At 31.7% G+C, this 8,687-nt stretch overlaps 1 protein-coding gene across 1 annotated transcript; it reads right to left on the bottom strand.

Annotated features, from left to right (window-relative positions):
* Positions 1–1,465: 1,465 nt before the first annotated feature.
* On the bottom strand, positions 1,466–2,831 carry LOC101218587 (probable long-chain-alcohol O-fatty-acyltransferase 5). The gene has a single exon (XM_004154069.3). It carries the CDS (start codon positions 2,713–2,715, stop codon positions 1,630–1,632), a length of 1,086 nt encoding a protein of 361 aa, XP_004154117.3. The 5' UTR covers positions 2,716–2,831; the 3' UTR covers positions 1,466–1,629.
* Positions 2,832–8,687: the final 5,856 nt, after the last annotated feature.

The following is an 8,687-nucleotide window of genomic DNA, read 5'->3' as shown; positions in this document are numbered from 1 at the left end:
AAGATTAATAAATTTCTTTCTCAAATTCTTCCATGAAATGTCTCCTTTCTTTGAATTTCTTCTTGAAACTACTTTGAGAATGATGAAGAACTAATGCACTTTTCTTTAGGAAGTTTAGTTCTAGAAATTCTTTATTGAGAATCTTGTCCAAATGCTTTCTAATTAATTAATTTCAATTTTTTGTTGAATTCCAATCTTGTTTTTATAATTAATTTTTGTTTGATTGGCTTTATCATCCATGATGGGTGAATTTCCTTTAATTTCTATTTTTTTTTTAAATTTCATGAAAATTAAACAACTAAGATGAAAATGATATCTTTGAATTTAGTATGAATTAGATTTGGTTCTTGATTCATTAATAAATGTTGATTAGTTTTATTCTTGAACTAATTAGTTGTAGATTGAATTAGATTGGAATTAATTTATTTGTTCTATGATGGAAAGAGTACTAGAATGAACCATTCTCATTTTAACTTTGTTCACAGAGGTTTTATTTCTTTCTTGGGCCCTATTGTTCTAAAAATACAAAAACAATTACTTGCTTTACTCTACTTTCTTGGTTTGTCGCAACAAAATCGCCCCTTTATATGTTAGAATTCTGGTATTCTTTTTTTATCAAGATTTGCATAAATTCTCTTTGGTTCGCCCCCTAAACTTTTACTTACTATCTTTGTTAGTACTTAACCCAATTGATTGCGTATCTTTTCTTAAATCGAACTCCCTTTCCAAGTTAACTTAAGTGTACATAAAGTAAATGAAGTATATAGTTTTTTCCTTTCACTAGGATTTTCTTTCTATTGAAACTTTTGCAGTAAGATTTTAACGAGATATATTTCATAGGTTGAATGAGCAATCTAAGAAGAGTATTATAGAAATTATTAAATAGATGCTTATTATGTTTAGAGTCAAAATAACATGTGTCACTTCCTCCACATCTTCAAGATACTCGCTTTTAGTTTCTATATAATCTTATATATGATTGTCAAAGTGCTTATAAATATGGGTATTTGGTGGGTGTTTGAGATATACACGTATGGATGGAATTTCTAAGAAAGTTGGAGATAGTAGAGATTTTAGAAGATTTTTTCTACTTTTATAATTTCTTATTTTCTTATTTATTTTATAGAAAATTCTATGAATCTATTCTGTAAACAGTTACGATATTTTGTTATTATTTAAAATGTTCACTTTGTTTGCACCATACTTATAATTAATTTATCCAACTAAAAGCACTTTAATTAAATAGTTAATCTACTAAAATTATGGTTTACCAAAATTAATTTCATAAAACTAATACAAACATAATTTGTTTTAACTTTTGGATTCTAATTAGCATTCTCATGCCCAAACAAACACAAGTTTTTAGCAATGTTATTCTCTGCCATGAGGTGTCTACAAAATCCAAAACCAAATAATCGAGTAATGTGTTATTTAAACGTGATATCACATTTAAAAAAATGGAAAAGAAGAAAAATCTACAAATATTTTGTTGGAAAACCACTAGAGGTATTTAATGTCACGACTAAAAAGAAAAAAGAAAAAACATAATATTGGGTATTATTTCAGGATCAAACTATCCAACTTTGTAGGATCTACAACTTCAATCCATCCTTAAACCATCTCCTAACATTAAAGAAACAAAATAAATTTACTCTTGAAGAAGTGGGCAGTAGCATAATACTCACCAATCGCCTCGTCAACGACACCATTTCGAATCAATGGAGGGAGCATGAGCCAGCGTGCGGTGACCATCAAAAAGAACAAACAAGTGGGCCGAGAGAGCATGGGGTGGATGTTGGAGGGCCAAGCCAGGGCGGCCTTAGCGGCGACCTCAGCGGCCATGCAGAAGCCGTGAAGAACGAAGAAAGAGGAGACTTCCCAGGTGGGAGGGGCACGGGTGAAGTAATAAAAGATGAGCTCGTGCATAAAGCCGGACACAACGAACGTAGCTACCATACCCACCAATTGGGCCCGCCTACGCCCAAAAATGCGGGAAGTTATCATACGGGTGGGATCGTATACGGCCGGCCTTAGAATACTCGGAACCATCAGGTTCCATCGACGGCTCCAGAAATCCTGAAGCGAACTCGAGAGATAGGGTTCGTCGAACTGTGGTTCCATCGGAGCTCCGAAGATGGCCTTCGCCGGAAGAGAACACAAAGCGAGCACGATCTCCACGCCTAAGTACAAATGGAGAAAATACAGAACGGAAACGATGGCCGGATGCATACGATTCTGGTAATCGTAGAGCCGAACGACAATCGCTAGAAGCAAGACCTTCAAACAAAGAACCATCGGATTTCCAATTCTATGGATCTGGGATTTGTTGTTGTTGATCTTGATGGGAAGGCAGAGCGTGGCGGCGAAGTGGAGGAAGCTCGGGAGAGGGGAAGAGAACAGAGGACCCAGATCGAAGGCAAAGAGGAGGAGTTTGAAATTGCCGAGCCAGGAGAGGAAGAAGGCGGTGGGACCGCAGAGATGGAAGGAGCGGAGATTGAGAGGAAGGAGGAGGAAGATGAAGAGAACGGGGAAGAGAGCAAGGAGCCTTGGGATTCCCTTGGGGATCTTGGAAGTGAAATAGTAGGAGTAAGAAATGAGAGGAATGGCAATTGTCCATACCTTGGCTAGTCTGTAGAGCTCGCCGTGGTTCATTTGGTTACCGGTGACGGTGGGTACGGCAGAGATTGAGGGTAGTGTTAAATGGTGAGCCGTCATCTTAGTTGAAATTTCGTTGGTTTCTGCATATTTAATGATAGAGAGAGAGAGAGATGGAGGAGATGAATATGATTTATCAAATTCAAACTAATATTAATATTACATTTCTTATTTTCAAAATAATAGTGATCTCTACTATTCAATTTCTTACACATCACAGGTTGTCAAAGAAATAAATATTACACATTTCCAAAATACACTATATTTGGTTTCATTTCATTTTCTTATCTCCTTCATTCACTCTTCACCAACTTGTTCTTTTTATATATATATATTTACTCTTGCTTCATTATTCACTATTTTGTTTTTTCTTCCCAACACATTTTCCTTTCTCTCTCTTACTTTAATACTTCTTTCTTTTTATTTCTTAACCGACAATCGTATCATGACTTACGTAACTTAGTCTTAATTTTGAGTGTATTATGAACTCTCTTGTTTACAATGAATTGTTATTTGATTTGTACAGGTAAGAGTAACCAAATTATCAATCCAATATGCTTATCATTTTGGGGACAAAATTGAATGGGGAGCTGATCACATAAGATGAAATTCACTTCTTCTTGACTTTAGGATAAGTAGACGAGTGTTCCCTTAAATGGTTTCTCCGAGTATTTGAACAAAGGGTCTTACCCTTTCTATGACATGGAAGGGGTTTCTATTTATTGGTTGGGTCATAAACAAGTTGTTCATTATAGAAGCACTAATATTTAGTGGTTTATATTCGTGAGTCTTTAATGAAGTGTACACAAATCAAGCATAAGCATCCAACCAATAGAGAATCAAATGATCAGATTCTAAAGATCGAACCACATCGCATCAAATCAATACAACTTCAATTCCACGAATCAAATTTCTCCAAAAATCTTGTGGGAACACATACTAATAATAAAGGTTGTTGTGGAAGTGAATTGAAGGGAGCATGCATGCTTTTGTGTAATATACTAAATTCAAGGGCAACAAAGATGGAAAAGGAGAGTACGATGGTGGGTGATGGGTGAGAATGACGATAAGGAAAAGAAAGAAAAGAAAACATACCGATAAACTTGATGAAGCTATGAAATTGGGGGTGGAAGGACATAGTAACAATGAATTTGTTGATCTTGGCTAATGGATATTAGGGCGGCTTCCATGTGAAGAGGTAAGGAAATGGGATGGTGTGGCTGATTTTGCGAGACGGTGAACTTTAAGTTGGGGTTTATTTTACTTACCCCCGTTTTAATTTAATGAAAAGATAAATTAATAAAAAGTTGAAGGAAACGATGACAAGAAAGATGTCATGGTTTATTGACGCTTAAAATGTGTCAGGTTTTCCTATTAAAAAAACGCGTCTATTTGGCATTAGTTACACATTTTCCCCAACCCAATTTTTCTATTCACTTGTGTCATTTGAATTTCAAATTTCTTATAGTGTAAGATGGCATTGAGAAAAAGCTACAAAACTTATTTTATAGTTAAAACATGAAGTTCTTATTAGTCTAATTTTTTGGAACACGATTCATTAGCTTGATTGTTTAAATTTGGGTTGTCAAATCTCATCGATTTTTTTAATATTTTGTAGTACTTGTTTATATTTGAAAACGGCCATTTATATTTAGAAAATGATCGTTTAGATTTGATACATGATCGTTTATATTTGGAACACAATTGTTTAGATTTGATCGTTTAAATTTGGCTACCCAAATCTAAACAATTTTTTAAAGATTTTTTATATTTTGCTTTTTTTTTTACACAATAGTTTAGATTTGGCTATACAATATTCCAACTATTTTTTTCACGTATTTGAAACAATCATATCCGGCAACAAGTACTTATGTGTTTTTTTCAAATATAAAAGATTTGGCTATACAATATTCCAACAATTGTTTCAAATATATAATTATTTTGAGTTCTTTGTTTATATATAATTACCGAGACGAGCGTTGTACGTGTTTAGACCTTTCTTTTCTTTTGAAATTATCTATATTTTTCTTATTTCGAAATAATATATATATATAATATATATATATATATATAATATATATATAAAGAAAAATAATATTGTATCGAGGAACGTTCAACAATTTTAAAGAAACATAATAAGATTATTAAAGAAGATATTACTCCATTAAACTAATACATTTTTAAATACAGTAATCATAAGGACGGAGGATAAACGTTCAATCTCAAATGATGGAGTAAATTTAAGATAGGTAATTAGTAATCTACCATTTTTTAATAGAAAAAGTTTATATAAATTGTTTATTACTCATTTCAAATTCATCAGCCATATCCAAAAAAAAAAGTAACAAATATGTGTTATGTAAATTTTAGATTTATGGAATTTGGAAGGAGTAATAAACAACTTATATAAGTATATTAACTTTTTGTAACCATTATCTTAAATTTTCTCCAACACAAAAAGACTTTCAAACTCCTTCATTCTCAAATTTTGAATAGCCATAAACCTCTAATCATAAATGTCTACAAACAATAACTTATATCAACTTTTTTTTTAAAACGGTAGATACTAATTACCTATCTAAAACATTTTAAGATGGTAAGAAGGTACAAATAAGATTGTTACAAAATAAGGTTGTTACTTTCTCGATAAATCAAGACTCTAATCTTATATTGCTGATAATAATGTACTACATACTAAAATTTGTAAATAATTCGTACAACTTAGAAAAGTTATTAGTTTACAGTGATTATTATTTATAAAAAACTATATAAAAAGATCAAGGTAACAAACCTAAGTAGAAGAGAAATTTCAAACGTTTATAAAAAATATGGAAGAGAGTTCTTTCTACTGTTGTAGAAGAGAAAAGTTACACATTTTTTTGAAATTTCATCATTAATATACATTATAAATTTTAAAAATTAAATTATAGAAATAAATAGATAATTTTTCATATTGATCTTCTTAAATAATAAGTTACGCGTGAACGTGGAAATTTGAAAAAATATAAATGGTTAATGATAATTATATATTTTTTATATTAATTAAATAATCGATTATAAATAAAAAAAATCTAATAAATTTGGTTGATATTGTAAATATAGAATTTGAGTAAGAGTAGAATCGTTAAAAAATGATTCTTTTTGTTAAAGCCGGATAAGGATATAGACATGCACACATACATATATAATTGTTTAAATATTTATTTTATTATTTCATCTTATAAAACAAACATTTAAAAAAATTTGGAGAAGTTTAAGAATTAATCCATTCATCAACTCAAATTAATTAAAAGTGTAGTTGAACGAAATAGAGGATTTTTGGTTTCAATGACGTTTTAAGTTTATTATACTGTCGGTCGTGTGCTTTGAATGTTTCATTTTAATTATTAGGCTTTCAATAAATAAATTTTACTTTTCAAATTTTTATTTTTATCAAAGAATTTATTTTTATTCATATTCGCTAAACAGCTCTAATAATTTTAATTGAATGAGACATATTATTTAAAGAAAAGTTGAAGTGGGTAGTCTTTCATCAATATAATATAATAGATTGTTTTAGAATTTTGAAACTACTTCTTAAAATATTCTTCATTTTAAATCTTTTATTATTGTCGAACCCTCCTTCAATAATTTATTTCTTCTCCTCTTTTTAATGTCTAATTATCTTTTCTTATACGGAAAAAACGATTTGTTCATTCTCGTTCTTCCCCATTTGTAGATTACAAAATTTGTTCTACCTTGTTCTTCCTCATTGGTATATTACAATTGCTGTCCAAGATTTCTTAAGTTTTTTTTGTTGTTTTGTTTTCTTTCCTTGGTTTTGTAGTGGACGTACAGCTATTATGCATCTATGAAGTCTTCTCTTTTATATTGTATTAATCTTGATTTTAAAATATCAATAGTACATTAATTGCAATATAAGCTATAATAGTTGTTAATGAAAGTAATTTAACTTCGTTTGTAGTCGTTCTTTACTTTCTTCTATGTGTATTTAAAGTTAAATTTGATTTCAAATAATTTTGTTTTATTTTTTTCACGTTGGTTCTGTTTTGGTTTTACTTTGAATCAGTTTTGTAAAATATATTGTTATGTGTTTATATTGTATGTATTAGTTGATTAATATATATATTTGTTGAGTGATTTCCATTTTTTCAAAGCAATTCATTATAGTAGTGTTAAATATATAAACAATATAACTCATTATATCATTATCAAGTATATCAACAATATATTAGTAAAGTATATCAACATATCAATAAAGTGAATCATTATCAAGTATATCAATCAAGTTACAAGTCTATATCAATAATATATGTATCAATTGAACTTCAAGCATATCAAGTGCATTTAATCAATCGAGTGTATAAAAAAGTATCATAGTGAATCAAGATTCAGAGGGTATCAAAAAGTATCAAATATATATAAGTGTATTAAGAGTACTAGATATATCAAGAAATATTAGGTATATCAAGTGTGTATTAGATGTATCAAATGTATATCAATGAGAACATTTGTAACCATTTTACATCTTGTATATGTAAGTTGGACTTTGTTTTTACCATTTTTGTGAATGATAAATATGTACTGTGAACTTAATTATTATAACTTGCTTTGTTTTTTGTGCAAGTGTCCCTCATTTAAATGCATTTTTTAATTTTATAATGAGTTTAATAAACGAAAAAAAAACATGCAGTAGAGACTAAATTAAAAATTTATTCAAAATACATAAACTAAAATGAGACACTTCAACACAAAGAAACTAAATTGAAATTTCTTGGACGAGAATAATATTCCGTTTTATATTTAGACGTGAACAAAAAGGTAGAAAATTGAGCTGATTTTGAGATAAACAGACTTTTACTTGAAACAACCGATATATAGCATACTTACAAAGTTAAATTTGCCATCTACTTGGATATACAAGATCATTCTACAGCCTATCCACCAAGTAATGTAGTTTGGTTCGCCAAAAAATGCTTTACAATCCCAGTTAGGCGGCCAAGCAAGAGCTAAGTGTATTGTACTATTCATTAAGCCAACCAGCTGAATTTTGGTTCGAATACGGGTATTGAGGACCAGGTGCGAACCCCTGTGACACGCCCCTGAAACCAGAGGATGTGTGCACTCTAGGGTCGAAAGTGCTGCCGCCGTTCATCTGACGTGCAACACCCATTCCTCCCAATCTAGTGTGGTTTAACTCATCGAGTCGAGGCCATATATCGTTGTGTTGCTGAAGTGTTCATCCAACGGGATGGTTCAGAAAATGTACCCAGATGCCCATAACTAGCTGGGATTGCCCCAATCCTACTATACCTAGGATCAGGTCCAACTTGATAATTACTTCTTAAATTGTCAGTATCTGGGTGCCCGTAATGACGAATATGTGACCGTATTTCAGAGTCCCTCATATACGTGTCAACACCGGTAGAGTAGGGTTTATAATTAAGACCAACACGTCCTCCCATTTGATCCAAGATACGTTCCTCAACATGTCTAGAACCAATATCATACATGGGACTTGCATTATTTGACCATCCAGTGTTCCCACGTGGGTAAGACTCCTCAGCATTGAGGTTGTACTTTCTAGTAATGTCATCAGTTAAGCTGATCTGTGCAGCATCGTAAGGAGCTCCGAGGTTGGTGTTTTGGCTCAGTCATAGTCGACCCCGACTGTTGATGATGTCCAATCCCATCCACATCAGCATATGGAGGCATCTCAACTGACTTACTGGATGTATGATCACTCACATTTGGAGAAGCAGGAGGTCTCTGTTTAATCTCAGTTAAAGGCCTTTTACAATTACGTCTGCTCTCTTCTGATGTCTCACCATCACCTCTTCGAGGTATTTCTTCAAAACGCTGCCTCTTCTTCCTTGGAGCCTCAGGAGACAGATTAGGATGGATATCCCGATTGTCATGACTCTCTCTGTCACTATCTCTCTTCCATGTTTTCGTGGATCCATTTTTAGGAACTCCAGAGACAAATGATTCGCTCTTTGAATCTTCTGGTTCATCTGGTGCTAGTATAGTAG

This window comes from Cucumis sativus, chromosome 7 (genome assembly GCF_000004075.3).
Source record: "Cucumis sativus cultivar 9930 chromosome 7, Cucumber_9930_V3, whole genome shotgun sequence".
In the NCBI taxonomy this organism is placed as follows: Eukaryota; Viridiplantae; Streptophyta; class Magnoliopsida; order Cucurbitales; family Cucurbitaceae; genus Cucumis; species Cucumis sativus.
The sequence above is the reverse complement of the archived record's forward strand: the minus strand, read 5'-3'. Positions and strand labels throughout refer to the sequence as shown.